Here is a 23,378-nt window from a genome sequence, read left to right as displayed (position 1 = left end):
TTTTGGACCTCGGATGCCTGTCTATATCCTTGTCTTTGCAGTTTTTCGGTATTCCGCTCGTCGGTTGATCCGACGGCATAGTATAATTGAACCTTCCTCCAAAGTAGTGCAAAGCAAAATCAAAACGTTTTTTATAGTGCGTTTGTTAAATCTAGCAGAAAACCGACAACTAGTGACATCGTGATCAGGGCCTAGGCATGGAATACAGTAAGAGTGGAAGTCCTTTATGAGTTATTTGCTTCCCACAAGAAATACAATTATTAACTTTTTCTGACATCGATCTGAGGCAAGAAAAAAGTTTCCCCAATGGGGTACTTAGCTTTATTGAAGACTTCGGATCTGAAATTCGACTACGAAAATCTCAGGAGTCGGCCGACCGGCACTTGCGAACTGCTTCTGCTTCAGGCAACGCGCGGGAAGAAAGACTGGAGAAAATGGCGTTGGATGCATCTTATATACCCTTGGCACACTGACGTCAGGGAAGAAGCGACAGATCCAACGCCGGACCAAGACTTTGGAACTCTGGCCGACTGCGGGACCGCCTGACGGCAGGATAACCCAAGTGTAATGACTGCAGCAGTGTAACACAATGAACATCTGAATGCTTCAAGCGCTCATAGCAAGAAGGTTCTGTAAGATGGCACTGGTCGATGATCCTTATACCCAGACATCCTGACGTCAGGTACAGTGCATCTGCCAGACCAGGAGAAGGGAATTACATCTCTAGTACTCTGGCTGGCAAACAGTAAGGATGACCCGTACAGATACTACTGCAACAATGAAACATGATGAACATCTCTTGGGAACTCCCTGAAATAATTTCCCTCTCTCATCAAATTGGTTGAAGACCTGAGTAGCAGGCAGGTCAAATAAAACCTCCTTATCTAAAATGGAATTTCAAATTTCAGACCATCTCATCAGAAAACTTTGAATTACCATCTCCTCAATATTGTAGCAGTGGCTGTGGTCCTAAACACAATATCTACACAATCATGCACATTCCTAAAACCATGTTTACATAATTGAGAAACTTTAAAAAACAGAATTCTGATAGACACTTTCTGGGGGGGGTGAGGTTGAGAATTCTCTCAAACTATGTACAAAATACCACAAGCTTCCACATACGAATGATTAAAAATGCTACACATCACAGTGGAAGGTAAAAATATTATGTTACCACAACCAGTATCTTCCAGTCCTTGTCCACAGGGGAAGGACTGGAGGACATCAAGAGCATGTTCCCAGCTGGTGAAGATAACAATATGGCTGCATGGTCAGATCAATGATGGGAAAAACAAATGCTTGTTAGTTTGAGAAACTCTACAAAGACCATTTGCTTTTTGGGTACTGAAGGCTGGCACCAATGGATGAGTGGGTGTAGTATGAGGCATACCTACTTGTAATATGCAATACCTCCTCACTTTATACAATACCTCCTCACTTCAGTGGAAATGCTCATTTGTTGCCATAAAAACACCTCATTCATCTTGCCTTGTCTGAGGAAAAGTAAAATTCTTCCACAGGAAGTTGAGGATCAAATTTCCTTTGAATCAGAAAATTGGGCTTGTGTATTGGCAAGAGAAGGTGGCCTGTCCTGTTCTATGGTTAACACAGGTTCACAGGTGGGTACCAGACTATCAGCCCTAGGGCCTACACAAGCCTAGCCATAACAATTCCCTGGACCCCTGTCTACAGGTATGCCTGATGACGGACATAGAGAAGGTACTTTATTCTTATCAAAATGTCTCTTTCCTTGGCTACATCAAGCAGCATCCCCAGTGTCTCTCTCTCTCTGGCCCAGAAAAGAGGATTCTCTCATACCCTGTTCAGACACTGAACAGTCAGAGGATGTGGCTGATCCCAATTTCATGGTAGCTGAAAGAACTACACCAGAGGAAGCTGGAGATGCAACTGAATAGTCTGAAGAATGAATAATGGTGAAAGCAGAGTCACCCACCATTGGTGGAGGCATTGATTGAGCATGTGAAGCTGGCAAGGGCTCTTTTTTGGCAATTTTTTTAAGGAACAGTAGGAGTTGGAGTGGGGTAAATATCCAATATGTGATAGACGAGGATGCTTCAGATGCAAGAAGCTTCACTGGAATGAGTTGGTCAGCAGGTAACTTGTCAAGCAGTGTTCACAAGCAGCACACAAACTCACACAGTCCCCTACACACCATAATGCATAAATGGCACACTAACATTTTGTCAAAAACCCCTCTACATAAAATTCAGTTAGACAAAAAAGGAAGCATGTATGTTGTCACACAGTGAACACAGCCATTAACTTACCATTCTGTAAAACCTGCCTGAATAAAACACTTCCAGGCATTAAACTTTTACATAAAAAAGTTTACACAAGCAATACATTTTTTTTACTAAAATAGCCCCAGAATTTGCCAAAGCTAAAAATACTGGTCCCTGACAGGAAAGTCCTAATATTAGAAAGAGTCCAGCTTCTTAAAGTGGCAGTACTGTTAAACTGCCCAGGTACAATAACTTAAAAAAGCAATATTCTGCATGGCAGGGTTTCCCACTGGAGGCAAATCTGCCAGAGTAGAAGCTGAAGGTTGGCTGCTGCTCCTGTGAAGCCTCCAAGCTACTTCACTATGAGGTAGTGCAAAATTACTAAAGATTTTTCGCTGTGAATGATGAATTTCTTCTTACAAGGCTGTCCAATCAGCAGTGAGAGTGAAGGTGTGGGAGGGAGGCAGATCTTTCAGAAATCAGTCAGTTGTTGACTCTTAGGCAAGACACAACCCATATACAGCCTAAAGGCTACTGCAACAGTTAGAATGATGAACATTAATGTAATGTAGTAGAAAACACTGATAACTTAAATTTAAAATGTTTGTCTCTATCACTTGTGTCTTGCACTTTCTTTTACTGGCTTCCTCTCAGAATGACATCCTACTAAATTATAGGCACTTCCTTCCCTGGTTCATTCACTGCCACAACACATTTTAGCACAAAAGTTAATGGCAGAATTTGGGCAGGTCACTTCACTATCAACGTCTCCTTATAAAATACTGCTGTTGGGAAAAGGACCACTATAAAATAAATAATATTAGGAATGCAACATGCAATCTCATTCAGAACATTTAATGGACAAGGCTTCATTTCTGAAGTACAACCTTATAACTATTCTGTTTATTTACATACTTTTTAACCAGGCTGCAGCCTAACCAGGGGCAAGAGAAGAACATAAATTATAAATACAACACTACAGAGACGGATACAGGTAAGATGCTAAATAGATGCTTTGCTATTCCCAACGCAAACACAACTGTGTATAAAAAATGTATATGGGCAGTAGTTTACATAAATATAGCATTACATGCCTGAAATTTTTAGCATATACAGTCAATAGGGCAACAGCACCACAGGCCAGCTTTAGGTGTGTACTGCTGTACAAAGAGTTAAGAGACACTGCATGGAGACTTACCTTTAAAAAGATGGGGTTAAAACAAATGCATCAAGAAACTGTATAAAACCCTTCTGTAATACACAGGTAATGACAAAGTTAAATTAATTAATATAGTGCAGTCCCAAACATTCTCAAATTTTATTTACATAATAATGCTCTCTCACTGACAATTGCAATAGTACTCTAAAGTTTCCATGAGTACATTAATGGGTACAAAAAGGTCTATAACCCAAAAGTTCACTAGGTCATAAACCAGGCAATCTTCTCTTAGGTGACATATTTCAGCAAGGAACTGCATCACACAAGCTTCCGTATGGAACAAGTCTCTCTCTGCTGAACAACAAAGCAGATATTAATGCACAGTAGCCCAGAAGGGGTTAGTAGGATTTCAATGATGCATCCAGCCTAAAATAGAATTTTATACTGTCTATCCACTACTAGCTGTAAAGGCTATTATCAGCAACATCATTTCATTAGTGCAGTTCTTTTCAGCGGTGAAGACTCTTCAGTGTATGCTAATTTTAGTGGTCAGTACCCTTCATTGTTGCCTTAGAGAATCATCCCTCCTCCAGTGTACTCCATTCTCTAAATAAAAAATAAAGATTAACAGGATCAGCACTTTGTCCACACTAGAATAGTGCTTATTCATCAGCTTTAGTGCTTAGTTAAACCTTCAAAAATCTGCAGGGCTAGTAACTGCTGCGGTTAATAATTAGAAGTTATGTACTCACCATAACGTTCCATCTGAGTAGGTGTATTCATTTGTCTGCAACCTGTGGGTTATGGATCCGATATCGGATCCGAACCGGCATGGTTTTCCAGCTATGGATCCGAGCTCTCAGCTCCTCCCCTCACCCATAATGACCTGCTCTCCCTACATGACCTCAGATCGAGTTTGCCATCAATAAAAATACCCTAGAAAGGGTAACACATAATATGCAGGAAACTGACAAGGCCAGGGGGATAGGAGGGCGGGATGGTTGCAGACAAATGAATACACCTACTCAGATGGAACATTATGGTGAGTACATAACTTCTAAATCTGAAGTAGGAGATTAATTTGTCTGCAACCTGTGGGTCCCCAGCTACCTGAATCTTGGGCGGCCGTCATGGAAGGATATTCCGGAGCACCGCAGAGCCAAAGGATGCTCTACCTCTAGATGTAATATCCAACTTGTAGTGGGAAATAAAGGTATGAGATGAAGCCCAAGTGGCTGCTGAACAAATATCATCCAGAGGAATCCTAGCATTAAATGCCGCTGAAGTAGAGACTGACCGGGTTGAATGGGCATGTACTCCCTCCGGTGCGGGCTTTCCAGAAGCTTGATAAGCCAATAAGATGCACTGCGAAATCCAGCGAGATAAGGAAACTTTGGAAATTGGTTTACCCAAATTGAATTTAGCAAAGGAAATAAACAACTGGTCGGATTGCCTATGACCAGCTGTCCTGTTCAGATAAAATCGAAGTTGCCTGTGAACATCTAAGGAATGTAGCTTGTATTCACCTTTGTTTTGATATTTAGGAAAGAAAACAGGGAGGTTAATGGATTGATTAATATTTGCTTCAGAAGCTACCTTAGGAAGAAAGGATGGGTTGGTCCTGAGGTATACACGGTCCGGATGAAAGACCAAGTAAGGAGGCTTGATGGATAAGGCTTGAAGTTCTGAAACTCTCTTGGCCGAGGTAATGGCTACTAAAAAGGCCGTCTTGAAAGATAAAAATTTCAGATCTACCGTAGCCGCCGGTTCGAAGGGGGGAGCGGTCAAGGCCTGAAGAACCAATGAAAGATCCCAAGGAGGAACCACTGGCTTTACAGGGGGGTCTAAGGAGAAAAGTACCTTTTAGGAAAATCTTACACAATTTGGCAGACATCAGTGGACTGGAGTCTTGACCAATGTGATAGTGAGAAATTGCCGCAAGTTGAACTTTGACCGTGGAACTGCTGGCACCATCATTAAAAAGAGTGGTTAGGAAGTCAAGCACCAGAGGAAGGGGAACTGTGAAGGGGTCTAGACCTTGCCGCTCCGCCCAAATGGAGAACCGTTTCCACTTGCTGTGGTAAACTTTCCTGGTAGATGGTTTATGAGCCGCTACCAGGATGGCCTTAACTGGAGACGAAATACCGGGAGTCCTGATTAGGAGTGGAACTGGAGCAGCCAAGCAGTTAGCTTCAGGTTGTCCAGATTCGGGGTTGATAGATGGGACGGGTGAGATATCAGATCCGGAATGGGACCTAGAACCCAAGGTGGATTCACTGAGTGAGACCTTAGGAAAGGGAACCAGATCTGTCAAGGCCAGAATGGGGCAATGAGAATCATTCTGCACCCCAACCGAGAGGCTTTCTGAAGAACTGGGAGCATCAGAGGCAAAGGGGGGTAAGCGTAAAGACCGGGGGGGCCAAGCATGCACCAGAGCGTCTCTTGGGGTATCTCCGGGAGGAGGGATTAGAGCAAAAAAACTGTCGCACTTGGTGTTTGAGGGGGACGCAAAAAGATCGCAACAAGGAGTTCCCCACCGTGCGAAGATGCGTTTCGCTACTTGAGCATTGAGAGACCACTCGTAAGGGGAGAGAATGGTGCGACTGAGTTTGTCCGCAAGGATGTTGGACCGACCCGGAATATGCATTGCGATGAGAAAGCGGTTGGTGGAGATTGCCCATTCCCACACTCTCATGGCTTCTCGACAAAGAGGGTAAGATCTGGTCCCCCCCCCCGTTTGTTGATGTACCAGACGACAGACATGTTGTCCGAATGAATTGCAATAGTTCGCAAGGGAAGAAAGGCCTGTAGTGCTTGCAATGCTAAGAGCACTGCTCTCATCTCTAGAACATTGATATGCAGTAAGGTCTCTGAATCGTTCCACATGCCTTGGACCGTCCGGCCTGCAAAATGCCCCCCCACCCGAGGCGGGAGGCGTCCGTGGTCACCGTGGCGAGAGGGGGAGAAGCACAAAAGGGGCGGCCTCCGTGGAGATCTTGAGAGTGGAGCCACCACAGGAGGGACCGCTTGCAAGCCTTGCTGATCGCAATGGGATGATGCATAGGAAGAGCAAGATAAGACCACTGAACTAGGACTGTCCATTGAAGGACCCGCATATTGAACCTGGCGAGAGGGAGAAGAGTTATCGCTGCTGCCATGGACCCTAGAGCCCTCAGGACCAACTCCGCCGGAACTGAGCTGGAGTGGAGGATGGCCCGCACCTGGAGCTGCAGATTTTGAACTCTGTCCGCAGTGAGGAAGGCTCTTAACTGTCTCGTGTCTAACCTGGCACCTATAAAGTCTATGAATTGCGTAGGGGCTAGGTTGGACTTTTCTGCATTTATTGTGATGCCCGGGCGTGGAGCTAGATGGAGAAAGGAATCTCGCACCAATAACAGTAGATGCCTTGTTGGGGTGGTGAGGAGCCAGTCGTCCAGGTATGGGAAGACCTGTACCCCCTGAAGCCTCAGGTGGGCCGCTACCACTGCTAATACTTTGGTGAACACCCTGGGGGCTGTGGTGAGACCAAAGGGAAGGACCCTGAATTGGTAGTGACTGGCTCCCAGCCGGAAGCGAAGAAACCTCCTGGAGCGTCTGTCCATTAGAATGTGGTAGTACGCATCCTTGAGGTCTATAGAGCACATCCAGTGATTTTCTCCCAGAAGGGGGAGAATGGACTGCAAGGTAACCATTCGGAACTTCTCCTTGGGAACTGCCAGGTTTAAGAGTGACAGGTCTAATATTGGTCTTAGGTCCCCCATCTTTTTTGGAACTAAAATGAACCCGGAGTAGAACCCTGATCCGATCTTGTCTGGGGGGACGGGCTGGATGGCTCTTTTCTTCAGCAGATGGCCAATTTCTGCCAAAGCGGCCTCCCACTGACCGGGTGGAACGTCGGGGAGGGACTTCAATTTTGGGATGTGATGAAATGGAATGAGGTATCCTCTGGATATGATGCGGAGGACCCAGCGGTCTGATGTTATGGACTCCCATGCCGCTAGGTGCTCAGAACGTCCCCGACTGCCTCCAGAGTGGAGCAGCCGGGCAACCCTCAGGGCTGCTCGCGGGCGTTCAGAGAAAGGTTCTCTGGACCCGAAGTTCCTGGGAGCCCCTCTGCCCTGGGCGGCGTCCTCCCTGTCCTCCTCTGCCACGGAAGGACTGGTTGTCCGGAGTAGCTTGGGACTGCTGCGACTTCCGGAACCACATCTTCTTTTGGCCCTTTTGGTTCCTAGAATAGGGCCTCTGGGGCACAGAGAAGCGGATTCCGACGGCAGACAGCGTCTTCCCGTCCTTCTCGCTCTGGGTCAAAGTATCGCAAACAGTTTTGCCAAAAAGGGCAGAACCATTGAAGGGAGCGTTCGCGAATGACGCCTTGAAGGGCTCCGTGAAATCGCAATGTCGGAGCCAGGCCTGACGTCTAATAACTAGGCCTACCCCTGCAGCTCTAGCGGCTCCCTCCGTAGCATGGGATAGTAACCGCATAGAGGTATTAGTCACGGACCTGAGAGTGGCCATACGGGTGGAGTGCAACAGTTTGTCCTCCTCCGACATGGACTCTGGGGGGGATGCAGCATATTCCTTAATAAGATCGCGCTGCATCCTGATCACATGTGCCAAGTAGTTTAGCGCCCTCACTGAAAAGGTCGCTGAACTAAACATTCGCTTCCCCAAGCGGTCCATCATCCGAGACTCCTTGCTCGGAGGATGGACTGAGGGACTCTCCTGGGCAAGTTCCCTCTTGGTGGCTGCAGCCGTCAACATGGCATCTAACGGAGGCCCCTTGCTCCAGTGGGCACGGTCTGCCGGGGGGCTAAGGATGCGGTCTGGCCTTTTGGGGATTGGCTCCACGGTGCCCGGATCCTTCCATGCCCTGGTGGTAATCGGGTCCACCAGGGGGTCGGCAGGAGGGGACACCCAAGAGGTAGATGGGCCCGCTTCAAATGCCTCCAAGAACACGGACTCGTCCGAGGAAGACTTGGGGGCAGACCACCCCCCCCTTATGCGAAGCATTTCCATGATGTCTCCAAAGGAGACATCATTGGGGGGTGATCTTGGGGAGCGGAGCCTTCCCCTTCCTCCAAATCCGTGTCTTCTGTGAGAGACTCGGGGGAGTCTATGTGCCTCCTTTTACACGTATGCTTGCGAGGTGCATCCTCAAGGGGACTGTCCGAGGAACCCTCGCAAGCGGTGTCCTGTTCCAATGGAACAGCTTGGGGCAATGGAGCGGGCTGTCCCAGTGGCCGGATGGTGGAAGCCTGACCCAGTGCAGATGGAGCGCGGGACGGAGCCGAAGCAAGTGCCGGGGGGTCCGGAAACCCTCAACAAGGCCCTCTCCACTACATCAAAAGCAGAGGGGGAGCCAACCTCGACCAAAGGATCTGACAATCGGCTCCGCCTCGGATCCGAAGAGTGGATCGGAGCTGGCGCCGAGGCATTCGGATCCGAGGGGCCAGTGCGCTCCGACACCGACGGCGCTGAAGGAACACTAATCCCCCCAGATCCGAAGCTCGGATCCAGGCTCCGAGAGGTCGGATCCGAAGCACTCAAGGGCAGGGTCAGATCCGAAGTACCTAGTACTATCGGCGCCGACCCACCCCCGGCTCCGAAGCTGCTCGGCTCCAAATGCTCCGAACCCGGGTAGCGGGTCGGAGAAGGAGCTATAGGTTTGAAAAAAGGGGTCAAGCTCCCCCCCAGAGGGGGGGGGGGGGGAGGCAGGAGCACTCCCATCTGCATCTGGGCCTGGATGAACCTTCTCATCATCCGGTCCAGATCAGCGTCAGATAAACTATATGTTGATCTCGACGAGGCTACCGAGGTAGGCCTTGAGTGCCTCCTCGATAGCCTCGACGGAGATCAGGTCTCCTCCTCCTCAGGTCCCGGTGAGAAGCATACTGGAGACCGGAGCCGAGGAGGGGGAGAGACAGCAGACAAGGAGGCCGGAGGAGAAGCCCGCTTGGCAGGCGGGCCGAGACAGAGGTTTCGCCCGCCGCTTATGGTGCTTCTCTCCGGTCCTTTCTTGCTTCCCTCTCCTCCAAACCACTAGAGGGAGGTTGAGTCCCAGGTGGAGGAGGGAACCGAGGACACGGCACCCCCTGAAGGAGCGGTAGCCGAAGCCGTGTCCGGGGGCAGAAGTCCCGCCAGGACCAGCTTCGACCTCTGCTCCTTCAATGCCCTGGGGTTGAACCCTGCACAAATGGAACATCCAGAAGTGAGGTGTTCAACCCCAAGGCATCGAACGCACCGAGTGTGGCCATCAGCAGGAGAAAGCTTATGGCCACACTCGGAGCACTTCGAAAAGAAAGCCTTAGGGGGTTCAGACATCCTAAGGATACTTCTACACTCCTTTTTTTTTTTTTTTTTTTTTTTTTTAAATAATAATAATAATAAATGCTAACTAGTCAAAGCAAACACAGGCCCAAACACACACTACGCACCAGCGAGGGGAGGGATAACTAAAAGTTATAAAAAGTTATTAAAACTTTAAACTTTAAGCTATAAGGATAGGAAACCTACAACTTTCACACAAAACTAACTAAAAATTTTAAATTTAACACTGCAAAAAGCGAATAACAAACACTTAGCTGAAGAGCTCTGAAATCCAATCTGGTCACCAGCGCGGCAAACTAGATCTGGGGTCATGTAGGGAGAGCAGGGCATTATGGGTGAGGGGAGGAGCTGAGAGCTCGGATCCATAGCTGGAAAACCATGCCGGTTCGGATCCGATATCGGATCCATAACCCACAGGTTGCAGACAAATGAATCTCCTACTTCAGATCAAGTATTCACAGGATTCTTAGACCGGTAACTGCAGAATCCCCACCCTTTGATTGCTATCCAAATACCACAGCTAACATTTAATTTTCAGGCATTATGAACAATCTGCATAGGCAGGTACAGCTCTAACAAAACGTAACATCTCAATATTCCAGTTCAGTACTCAAACTAACATGCCAGATAAAAATGATTAGATACTTGCGTATTATCACAACCAGATTCCGAACAGGAGAAACGGCGGTTTTCCAAGCCGTAAATGTAGTCAAACTCTTAGGAGGAGAGTACACTACTTATTTCTATGTGTATTGCCTATATACATACTTTTTCTGGAGGGAATTCGGGGGGGGGGGGGACAATGATGGAACTGTGAGCGGCCTAACGAATTTCAGCCATTCAGCGATGGTGGCTTTCAACCAGCAACAGTTAAGTCCATGACATTCATGAAACTGCACAACTGTGCATTAAGTGTGGCTGTCCTATTATGTTATTTCTGTGTTAGATGTAAAAACAGCATTTTTCGGGCAAAGAATCGAGGGCATCACTCACCATAAGAATGACCAATCTGTCAGGCACAAATGTCATATCCTTCATTACATTTAAGTCCCTGCAAACATTTTATTGGACCAAGTTTACAATGGCAGGGTTTAAAAATGTCCACGGTATTACTCCTTTTTTCCCATGCCGTTTTTGTCTTTCAGTGGAATTCTTTAAGAAAGCAGGTGAGAAATGTGTCTGAACAACATTATGCCGTGGCAAGGCTATACGATGGTGTGATCATCTAGAACTAAAATCACTTCAACTAATAACATTTACTGATGACAGTGAACTGGATGCTCCTCAGCACCCAGGATATTATTTTACTTAAATAAGTCTACCACGGCATGAAACAACTAATTTTTGTGCAAAAGGATTTCTAAGGGTTTATTCTCTTAGCGCAGTCAAAACAAAACTTGAAATTCAACCTTCCTGTCAGAAAACGTTATCGGTTCATAGGTGTTCATTAGGTTAACAACCACAAAGGCCTTTTGAAGCTTAGCCATGCATGCCAGATCTCTTACAAGTTCTGATACCCTTAATAAGTGCAAGCAGAGCCTTGGGAGATGAAACATTTACAGGATGCCTGTGTCCATTCGAGACATATGTGCCAAACCAGGGATGAATTTCCTGTTCCCCATCCAATTGTCCAAGTTGCACATGAACTGCGTTTAGGAGGAACTCTGCTTCACATGGATGGGGAGCCTGTTCCAGAGAAAGGATCGTCTCTGGGATACATACCGGTCTCTCCAGCAGGTCTTAGTTACATCATAGGCAAGGATCAAGTCTTTAACTGTTTCCTTGCCTTATTTGGGGGAGAGGAAGTTACCTTGCTTACCAGTGGGAGTGGGAAGCATTGAGCTGCCTTTTGTCCAGTTTTGTGAGGTTTCAGCCAGTAACTAGTAGTTTACTGGTCGTTTTGGGCCAGTTTCTAGCTTTTTCCAGCCCCCTGGTATAAAACGTGGTAAACGCGCGTTTTTCAGCTTGTACCTACTCAGCACAGACTCCACATGGGCCAGCAGAGTAATCCAGGCTGCAGAGAGCTGAATAAGCGACTTTTCTTGATACTAAGTATATTTTTTGTTGCTTTCCACATCTGAATACCTAGCGACTGTATTTCGCCTGCCTTTCTGTTACATTGAAGCTGTTTTTACTGCATTTAACTTAATATTGCACTTGGAATCCTTGTTTGTTACTATTTGACTGTATTTGTAGCAAATTCTTCTGTGTAAGCTGTAGTAGCTGATTCATAGCATTTATAAGTGTTTGCTGTACCTGTTTCTGCCTGTTTTGTGAAAAAAAAAAAGAAAAAGAAAAAATATCTCTTGTTTTTCCTGCTTTACTAGTTTAGTCCAGTTTCAGAGTTGCTGATTCCTGGGCTTTGGTTGTAGTTCCTGTGTACTGTTTCCTTGCCTTATTTGGGGGAGAGGAAGTTACCACCTTGCTTACCAGTGGGAGTGGGAAGCATTGAGCTGCCTTTTGTCCAGTTTTCTGAGGTTTCAGCCAGTAACTAGTAGTTTATTGGTCGTTTTGGGCCAGTTTCTAGCTTTTTCCATCCCCCTGGTATAAAAGCCATAAGCGTTAAGCCTTGATTTAGCGGAGCTGCCACTGTTGCACACTAGGGCAGCGCCGGTTAGGCAGGTTTAAACTATTCGGGCTACCTAAAGTCCACTCTTCAAATTTTCCCTTAAAACTACCTTCCTCGAACTATACTACTGATCTAATCAGCGTATCCTATAACTAAAAAGATAATCTCCACTTGACTCCAAGTAGACTATTCTCTATCTGTTAAACCTAGCACTTGCTCCTACAGTACTTATTACCTTGATACGGCACTCTTGTCATAGATAGTACCCCAAAAAGGTAACCCCCCATTTCTCGGTCACCCACGTCCCCCTGAATCTTTTTTAAAAGTTTTTATCTATCCTTCTAGCATGTCGAGGGATCAGTTGCTAGTATCCTCTCCTGCTCAGCTGGTGAACCTGGGAATACTGAGGCAATGTTACAATTGCCTCATGTACACAGACAACCCTCTCCTCCTCCCACAAAACACAAATACATGCGAGAGATGCAACTATACGGCCAAACTGGAGGCTGAGCTCTCTCAACACAGGACTGGCAAGACCAGTCAGGAGGAGAAGGTTACCACACACACTATAGACCCAGTCTCACATAGCACCATTACAACCTCAAATCATACACATAAACACACAAAGACATACTCGAGGCTCTGATCAAAATCTACCAAAACAGCAGAGGCCACCAAAGCAGACACCCAAACAACCACCACCTCAGAACACAACACCTGCAACACATAGACCTCACAGTCAGAGTGTCAAACAGTCACAGCCCTTAAGGCCAAACACAATGCCAGACACACTAGTCATTGGTGACTCCATAGTCAGACACACTGGCGTCCCGCTCACCAGACTGAGTAAGGAGAAGGTCACAGTAAGCTGCCTGTCGGGCGCTAGAATCCGCCACATAACGCAAGCACTCAGGTCTCTCAACAGCAAGTACAAATACGACTCAGTCATTGTCCACGCTGGTGTAAACGACCCGAGACGTACCTCCTTGGACTACATGAAAAGAGACATTGAGGAGCTCTCTGATTATGTAGCCCAGGCAGGTATGACCCTGACCTTGAGCAGTATCCTACCTTCACCAAGAGTGATGCCACAATACAGAGATAAGATGATCAGCTTTAACAATTGGCTTAAACACTGGTGTCATTCAAAGGGGATCCAGTATCTGTCTGCCTGGGATGATATGCTGGACAAGCCACGCTGCTTCGCAAGGGACGGCTTGCACCTGTCACCCCTGGGATTCCGGATATTGGCAAAGGCTCTTGCCACCCCCATAGTGCCTTTTTTAGGCAAAGCTCAAATTCTAAACCTACCACCCTAGAACACAAAAAAAGAAAAAAAACTAAGGGTAATGCTGCTCAATGCCAGAAGTCTAAATCTAAAAATGCACGCACTCGAGGCCCTTCTCAGTATGGAGAACATCGATGTCTGTGCTGTGACAGAAACCTGGTTCAAGGCTCCTGAGAGCACCCCAGCGCTATCAGGTTTTACCTCATATCATGCGTTCCGGCCCCAAAATCCGGACAATACCAAGAAAGGAGGGGGGGGTATCCATATTCATCAAGGACACCCACACCTCAAGACTGGTGGTAACGCACGATGCATCGGAGACCATCCAGGTGCAATTAACCATAGGCAAGACTGCTCTGCAAATTGTAGCATGTTACAGGCCACCCTCACAAACTCAGGAACCTCACATGGCCTTCCTGAAAACAGTAGAGGGATAAATGTATCACCAAACACCATCATACTAGGTGACTTCAATTACCCTAATATAGACTGGGAACACTACTCAAGCCCAAACACCCTAGCCCAAAAGTTCCTGGAATTCATAAACTCAAATGCCATGGAACAACTAGTCACCATCCCCACAAGAGGAGATAACATACTTGATCTCATCATCACGAACATGGGAGCACAATGTTCAACACGGAAGTATACCCCTCACTGGTGAGATCAGATCACAAACTAATCTCGCTGGAGGTCCTCATCCCACCCCACCTGAAATAAAAAGACCACAGTAAAGAACTTCTCAAAAGCCGACTTCACACTTCTAAAGACTAGTGTGGTCTCCTTTAAGGCCCCGAGCGTGGAAAACAGTACTCAAGCCGCTGAATCACTTACAAACACCTTCTACCAGCACCTGCAGGACTGCATGGATAAGGCAATCCCAAACAAAACAAAGACTCTTAGTACCAAAGGCAAGCGTTCAGTCTGGTGGACCCCAGCCATAAACAAACTCTACAATAAAGGAGGAAGCTACTACAAGATAGAGCAAAATCCTTAAAAGGTAAGACACCCTTGATCACTATAAGTAAAAAACTAAGAGCTCTCATAAAATCATCCAAAGCAAATTTCGAGAGAAAAATAGCTAAAGACTCAAAAGACAATCATAAGGCCTTCTTTAGCTATGTTAGAAACCTAGGAGGAAACTCCCAGATATGCTCAGAACTAGTTCAAAATGATGTGAAGATTACTGATCCTACAGACATTGCCAACATACTGGCTGACAGGTTCAGTGCAAACTTCTCCCCTCCCCAAAGGAGAGATATCTATACCAAACAATTGCAGCCCCCAAACATCTCCAGCGCCCAAGTGAGAACTGCTCTCTCCAAAGCAAAAACACAGCATCCATGGGACCTGATGGTGTCCCCGGCTGTGTGCTCCACGAACTCAATGAGGAATTAAACCCACAGCTAGGACAGCTGTTTGTCTTACCTCTGGATACGTACCCAGGGAGTGGCGCACTGCAACTGTGGTCCCACTTCACAAAGGCGGTGCCTCCACCGACCCTGGAAATTACCGGCCCATTAGCTTGACAAGCCTTATCTGCAAAGCCATGGAGAGGATCATAATGGACCTCATAAATAAAGACATAGGGAATTTGCAGACTTTGGATCCAACCCAGTTTGGCTTTGTCAAAGGCAGATCATGCCTTTTAAACTTGGTTGACTTCTTCGAAACAGTCACCAAAGCCATTGACGAGGGAAAGGCAGTCCATACAGCCTACCTCGATCTGGCTAAGGCCTTCGATACAATACCCCACTCGGGTATCATTGAAAAACTCATCAGCTTAAATGTTAACCCATACATCACAAGATGGGTTGTAAACTGGCTGAGTGACAGAACCCACAGGGTCAGAGTTGCTGGCGCCATGTCAGACTCAAAGCCTGTCACAAGTGGTGTCCCACAGGGCTCAGTCCTGGGCCCACTCTTGTTTGGCATCTACTTTTCAAGTACAAGCAAACACAGGAGGGTTATGGCTGACAAAGTTTGCAGATGACTGCAAACTGGGCGCCATAGTAGAAAACACATCTGACACAGATATCCTTCAGAAGGGTCTCACAGAAACGGATAACTGGTGCCAGAGCCACGGCCTGAAGTTAAATGCCAAAAAATGCATAGTCATACCCTTTGGGAAAAACAAGGTTACCCCTAGCTACCAAATAGGTGGCAATCCACTGAGCACAGAAGAAGTTATCAGGGACCTGGGGACCCAGGTTGATAGTAGTCTGTCATTCGACACCCATGTAGCTAAAGTAGTTAGGAAGACCTTCTACACTGCCCACCTTATCATGAAGGGATTCTCATCTAGATTAAGGGAGGTATTAGTCTCCCTTTACTCATCACTCATCAGACCAATGATTGAGTACAATGCCCCATTCGGGATGTGTCTGACCCGACACTTGCAGCAGCTGGAGAGGCCACAAAAGTTCCTCACCAAAAGGATAAAGGGTCTCAAAAATCTGTCCTATGCTGCCCGACTGAAAGAACTCCAGCTCTATTCAGTCGCCACAGCTGCTCAGAGGTGACCTTTGCCTAACATACAAGGCCATGTCAAACCCAGATTTGATGAATATGCTTCACCTCAAAAATCTAGATCCATCAGAGCCACAAGGGGAGACTTAAACCTCGACACGGCTATTAATAGGACGTGCTGGAGGGATAGATTCATCACCCAAAGACTCCTATGCTGTGGAACAAAATCCCGGTACATGTGAGGCAGAGCACCTCGCTGGCCTTGTTCAAGAGAAATCTTGACCAATGGATGGGAGATCGCAGATATACCCCAGGGATTACCTCAGTGTCACTGCTCGACAGAGGCACAGCAAAATAATGGGTATAGTTCCCCATACTAAAGGGGTGGCGTAAGCCACAAAACGATGGGCTAGGCTTGTAAATGCCCTCGGGCAGATAGCCTAGTATGAACCTATGAACCTATGAACAACAGGTAATTCTGGTACTGTTTTTTTGTTTTTTTTGTAGATATTCAGGAGGTCCATCAGAGTGGGGTCTGACAATACCCTGTATGCCAGGCATAGCTCTCACCTCAAAAGCCTGTAGGATACAGAATAAAGGGATAGAGCCTTGAGGCGGTCTGCACAGGACATTTTACTTATGCCCTGCATTCTTTTAGTGAGGAACCTCTGTGGATGTTCCAGTTGTTGGATATGCCTGGTTAGGTACATAGTAAGAGGGGGCACTGTGCTCAATGATGGGTCTTATGAATGCCGAATACATGACTTCCTTGCACTTAGATGCCATACCTTTGTTTATAAATTGCTCATCACAGAATGATTTTCTCACTACTGTAGACACGTGATGGTCAAAGGCTAGATTACTGTCTGTGTGCATCTCTAAGACCCTAACTACTGGGTCAACTCTAAGGGATGTGCTGTCAATATGACAGTTAACCAAGGAGGACTTCCCGAAGGATATTATTATACATTTCTTGGCATTTAGTTTTAGTTCATGGCTCTGACACCAGTTGTTCGTCTGAGTCAGCCCTTCCTGGAGAACGTTTGTTTCAGTGTGGGACTCAATGACAGCTCCTAATTTGCAATTATCTGCAAATTTAGTCAGCTAGAGACCATCGACATTGGCCTTGACTTCAGAGAAGCAAATGCCGAACAGGAACGGTCCAGGGACCGATCCCTGAGGGACTCCACTTGTGAATGGCCTCTTTGCAGAGGTGAACTCCCCAATGCTAACTTCTTGGGTCCTGCTTGTGAGCCAGCTGGCTATCCACTGATGACATATGAATTTGGTCCACGTCACTGAAGAAAATAGGTGACAAAGTATATCAAGCTGGCAGCCAATATTACAAACAGGTCAGAAACTTCTGTTGATTAAGTTATGGCTAACTTAAGTTTCTTTAGATAGGTTCATAACTAAGCACTAGGCTAGCTGCACTTCCGGTCCATTTAAAGCCTGGCCAATTTCCCTTTTTGGGTTTGAAATAACCTATTCCATTTGGTTATAGACTTGCCCTACCCATCCTAGGGTTGGTTGATAAATCTGATGTTGTCCTTTTCATTCTCCCTCAACAAATGGGTATGGATCCGTCTCTACTGCATGCTACAGACTTTGGATCCAACTCTCGAGCTCCTCCCACTACCCATAATTTCCTAGTCCATCTTCAGATCTCGTTTGGCACCACTGTGCTCAGACACAAGGTCTTTCTCTCAAGCGATTTCATCAATAATTTGTAAGCAATTTTCTGTACTTTGACTATTTTTCTTCCCTTACTTCTTAACCTCTGTTTTTTTCACTGAAACATTAGGTTTACTTTATATTTCTACTTATTTTAAAAGAACTACTTCATCTTGCTTCTTCAACACCTACTACTGCAGCTCAAACCCCCAGCAAATCTGCTACTTTGGATCACAGAAAATGGTCTCCACCGAAATCCCTTAGCACTTCATCAGAAAGTACAGTTGTGTACACTTACCATAAATGTAGATGTTTGAGTGTATTCACTGTTGCAGTCATCACATTTGGGTTATCTGCCTGCTGGTAGCCCTCAGCTGGCCTGAATACCAGAGTCTTGGGATTTCTGTGTCAGATACTGTCACGTCTTCCATGATGTCAAGTCGCCAGGGGCATAAAACATGCAGCTTCTTGCCCCAGATGTCAGGTGCCCCCAAAATAGGAAGCAATTACATGGTATGGAACACCCCCAGCAAAAAGCAAATACACGTGATATAAAGTATGCCAAACAAAAAAGATAGATAAAAGAGAAGTCAGGGGGTGGAGGGAGGGTAATCAAGACTGCAACAGTGAATGCACTCAAACATCTACATTTATGGTAAGTGTACACAACTGTACTATGTTCTTCGTGTTTCACTGTTGCAGTCCTCACATTTGGGTTGATTCTCAAAGCTAAGGAAGGGTGGAGGCAGTTAAAGAGCATTAGGGCTAGCAAGGAGGCCCTGTAAGACTGTTGTGGCAAATCCATCTCTGGATTTAGAAAAGACAGGCAAGTGGTAATGCTTAGTGAAAGTATGTACAGAGCTCCAGGTTGTAGCTTCCAGGATATCCCTGGTAGGGACTCCTTTGAGAAAAACAGTTGAGGTAGATGCAGCCCTAGTAGAATGTGTTCTTATCCCCTGTGGGGTAGGTTTTCCATGGTGCTTGTAGCAGAAATGGATGCAATGTGCTATCCATTTGGAAATGGTTTGCTTTGAAATGGCCTTTCCCTCTGCCCCTGCAGCAAAGCTGACTAGCAGCTGGTCAGACTTTCTGAGAGGCTTAGTCCTGTCCAGATAGAATCTAAGCTGTCTGTGCACATCCAGGGAATGCAATATCCTTTCCCCTTTATTCTGGGGATTAGGGAAAAAAGTATGCAAATAAATGGACTGGTTCAGAGCCACACTATATACCACCTTGGACATAAATTATGGCTTAGTCCTGAAGGAAACCCTGTCCGCATGGAAGATAATGAAAGGTTCCACTGCCATAAGGGCCTGTAGTTCAGATACTCTTCTTGCAGAACCGATGGCTAGAAGTAAAGCTGTTTTCCAAGAAAGAAATTTCAAGTCTGCTGTAGCAGCTGGTTCAAAAGGGGGAAGAGTAAATTTCTCCAACACAAAGTTCAGGTCCCAGGCTGGAGTAGGAGCTCTCCTGGGGGGGGGGGGGGTGTCTTACATTTTTGGCCCTTTTTTGGCCCTTCTAAGGAATTGTTTTAGCAGTGGATGAGAGAAGAGGGGTGGCTCAGTATTCTAATGTGCTGATATGGCTGAGGCATGAATCTTAATTGACGAGAAAGATAGGCCCTTGTGGAGCATTTCTGTTAACTAATCTAGAATATGTAGTGCCCACCCCTTGAGACTGGTTCCAGGAACAGTATCTTTTCCACTTTTCTGAATAGGATTTTCTAGTACTAGGCCTCCTTGCCTCAAGAATGACATCCAGCACCTGCTTACTGAGGGCTGCTAGAGGTGTGCTCAGGGGATTAGCCAGGCTGCAAGGGGTCAGGGTTTGAAGCTGAGGGTGCAGAATCTGGCCCACCTGCTGGGTCAGTAGAGAAGGAGTCTGAGGCAGGTGCCGTGGTTGTGGCACTGTCAGACTGAGCAAAAGGGGGTACCAGTGCTGGTGTGGCCAGTCCGGTGCAATAAGAATTGTCCTTGGCTTATCCTGTTTGATCTTTAGCAGGACGTTCGAAAGGAGAGGCAGAGGTGGGAAGGCATAAACTGAGAGGCCTTCCCAGGTAAAGGACAGGGCATCCACTTTCCAAGCTTGACAGTGGGGAGTTCTGGTGCAGTACTTTTTCAATTGGTGGTTCTGAGGGGAGGCAAACAGGTCTACCTCTGGAGTTCCCCATTTGTTCCTCAAGAGTTTGAATATTTTGGGTTCCAGTTTCCATTCGTGTGGGTCCATGAGATTTCTGCTTAAGTCGTCTGCCAGAGAATTTAGTTTGCCTGGCAGGAATTGAACTTGTAGGTTCACTTGGTTGCTCAAGCCTGTGTTCCACAGAGTCATGGCTAGTCTGCAGAGTGGGTAGGAATGGGTTCCCCCCTGCTTGTTTATGTACCACATAACTGTGGTGTTGTCAGTCTTTATCAATAGTTGTCCTGGAAGAATAAGGTCTTTGAAGGCTGTCAGAGCATTCTGTACAGCTAATATTTATTTTTGATTGATATGCAGGTGCATCTGTATTGGGTTCCATTTGCCCTGAATGCACTGCCCTGCCATGTGAGCCCCCCAGGCATAATCTGATGCATCTGTTAGGGTTTGGGAGGTGGGGGTTGAGTGAAAGGGAGTCCCTTGTTGTGGTTGCAGGCCCCTGCCCACCAAAGGAACTCTACCCGTAGGCAAGGGATGACAGGAATCATTGTTTCCAGGTCCTGAGAATGCTGACGCCATAGACTTTTTAGATACCATTGAAGTTTCCTCATATGCAGTCTTGCATATGGAATTAACAGAATGCAAGAGGCCATGAACCCCAGGGCTTGCAGGACTTCCCTTGCAGACAGCTGGGTTTTTGTGGCCAGTAGGTTATCAAATAAACTTGTTTCTCTGGAGTGAGGAATGCCATCTGGGAAGTTGTGTTCAAGCTTGCTCCCAGGAATCCAAGAAAGTGCAGTGTAAGGCGAAACAATGAAGCCACATAGGACTTTCTTGGATTTATTGGTTTTGTTGCGCTTTGGTGACTATTTTTTGGTTTTTGCTCCCAGGAATACAATCTGTTGACAGGGTACTAGGTGTGATTTCTTCTCTTTGATGGTGTACCCCAGTGAAGTTTGAAGTCTCTTTACAAATGCCAGGTGCTGTAATAGCAAGTCCTGACTCTCTGCCTGAATCAGGCAATTGTCCAAATATGGGGAAATCTGAATATTTCTGTGCCTGCAAAATGCAATGGCTGGAGCTAGGCCCTTTGTGAATACCCTGGGCGCAATAGATAAGCCAAAGGGAAGTGCAGAGAACAGATAGTGCATGGAGCCTGCCCTGAAGCATCTGTATTCCCTGCAAGATTCCCTTATTGGGATGTGCAAATAAGCTTCTTTTAAGTCTAGGGTTGCCAGCCAGGCATCCCTGGCTAGCATAGGAAGAAGTTGTTGAAGAGTTAGCATTTTGAATTTTGGAACCACCAGAAAGGTGTCGAGGATAGACAGGTCCAGGATAGGACGCCAGGCGTTTTCTTTTCTGGGAACCAGGAAGACTCTTGAACAGAAACCTTGTCCCCTTTGTTCTGCTGACAGGTTGAATAGCCTTGATGCTGAGGAGAGAGAGAGAAAGTACAGTTGTGTACACTTACCATAAATGTAGATGTTAGAGTGTCTTCACTGTTGCAGTCATGACTGTAGGGTTCTCCCCTGCCGGCAGAAAGACCTCGGTCAGCCAGAATCCCAAAGTCTGGGTCCGGCGTCGGCTGCTCAGCCACACTCCCTGACGTCAGAACGCCAGGAGTACAAAGCTGGCAGCCGACGCCATGTTCTCCAGTTTTTCTTACCCCAGATGTCAGGTGTTCCAAAATGAGTAAAATCCCATACCCTTTGCAAATACACCTCAGAAGAGGGGTGAAGAAGGGAACCACACAAAAGAAAAAATAAGAGGGGACAGGAGGGAGGTAGCAGACTGCAACAGTGAAGACACTCGAACATCTACATTTATGGTAAGTGTACACAACTGTACTATGTTCATCATGTTTCACTGTTGCAGTCATGACTGTAGGGTTCAATCCCAAAGCAGAAGAAAAGGGAGGTGTGGTCATAAAGTAGAGGGGGCGGCTAAAAGGCCCTGCAAGACTGCAGAAGCAAAGCCTGCCCTAGACTTAGAGTAGAGAGGAAGATTGTAGTGCTTAGAAAAAGTATGCACTGAACTCCAAGTTGCAGCTTCCAAATGTCTTTGGTAGGAACTCCCCTGAGGAAGGCAGCTGAAGTGGCAGCAGCTCTGGTAGAGTGAGTCCTTATACTCCCTGGGATTTGCTTTCCATGGTGTGAATAACAAAATCTGATTCCATGAGCAATCCATTTAGAAATGGTACGTTTTGAAATGGCTTTACCTTGGGAACTTGAAGCATAAGAAACAAACAATTGCTCTGATTTCCTGATGTCCTTGGTTCTGTCCAGGTAAAAACGTAGTTGTCTGTGTACACCCAAGGAATGCAAGATCCTTTCCCCCCTATTTTGAGGAATGGGGAAAAAAATTGGCAGGTGAATAGTTTGATTTAAAGCCACTTTGGAAACCACCTTAGGCATGAAAGTAGGATTAGTCCTTAAAGACACCCTGTCTTGATGAAAAATAATATAAGGTTCCACAGCCATGAGAGCTTGCAACTCCGAAACTCTCCTGGCAGAGGTCAGAGCTAACAGAATGGCTGTCTTCCAAGATAAAAACTTGATGTCAGATGTGGCAGCAGGCTCAAAAGGAGGTAAGGTGAGTTTTTCCAAAACAATGTTGAGATCCCAGGCAGGAATGGGTCGAGATCTAGGGGGCCTTAAGTTCTTAGCTCCTCTGAGAAACTGTCTCATGAGCTGGTGGGAAAAGATTGGAGGGTCTGTATTATAATGAGCAGAAACAGCAGAGGCATGTATCTTTATGGAAGAAAAAGAAAGACCCTTATGTAAGAGGTCTATCACAAAGTAAAATCAGAGGAATGTTAGGAATAAGAGGATCCGAATCCTGAGCCTGCATCCAGGTGTGAAATCTTTTCCATTTTCCTGCATAAGATTTTCTAGTGCTAAGACGTCTGGCTTCTAAAATGACATCCATAACCTGCTTGGGTAGGAGAGAATGAATCATAGACCCTGGATTAACCAGGCAGCCAGGCTGAGAGTTTTGACATTAGAGTGTAGAACTTGACCCTGGTGTTGACACAGAAGGTTCGGAGTCTGAGGTAAAACCCAAGGGGGCTGCAGAGAAAGGTTTTTCAGAGTTGGGTACCAAAACTGTCGAGGCCAATTTGGGGCCAGTAAAATTATTATCTTGGGCTTGTCCTGTTTGATCTTTAACACCACCCGTGGAAAGAAGAGGTAGAGGCGGGAAGGCATACCCCGAGAGGTTTCTCCAACTGAATGATAGTGCATCCACTTTCCAAGCTAGTTCGTGGAATGTCCTTGTGCAAAAAATCTGTAGTTGACGATTGAGGTGGGATGCAAAGAGGTCTATGTGAGGACATCCCCAGACTGCTGTAATCATCTTGAATATTTTGGTGCCCAGCATCCATTCGTGTGGGTCTGACAGGTTCCTGCTCAGACTGTCTGCCAGGATGTTTTGCTTCCCTAGTAGAAACTGAGCTTGAAGGTCCAGTTTGTAAGCTAGAGCTGTGTTCCATAGATTCATGGCTAGTCTGCAAAG

General features: G+C 46.4%; 1 protein-coding gene across 1 annotated transcript in view; it reads right to left on the bottom strand.

The window, feature by feature from the left end:
- Positions 1 to 3,085: 3,085 nt before the first annotated feature.
- Positions 3,086 to 23,378, bottom strand: part of EMC4 (ER membrane protein complex subunit 4) — a 207,458-nt gene continuing 187,165 nt past the window's right edge. Inside the window, exon 3 of the mRNA XM_044058758.1 lies at positions 3,086 to 4,011. Coding sequence (XP_043914693.1) covers positions 3,976 to 4,011 — 36 coding nt within the window. The 3' untranslated portion in view covers positions 3,086 to 3,975. The remainder of the gene's footprint in view (positions 4,012 to 23,378) is intronic.

Source organism: Protopterus annectens, chromosome 16.part0, assembly GCF_019279795.1.
Source record: "Protopterus annectens isolate FY-2018-M chromosome 16.part0, PAN1.0, whole genome shotgun sequence".
Classification (NCBI taxonomy): Eukaryota; Metazoa; Chordata; order Ceratodontiformes; family Protopteridae; genus Protopterus; species Protopterus annectens.
This window is presented reverse-complemented; position numbering and strand designations above follow the sequence as displayed.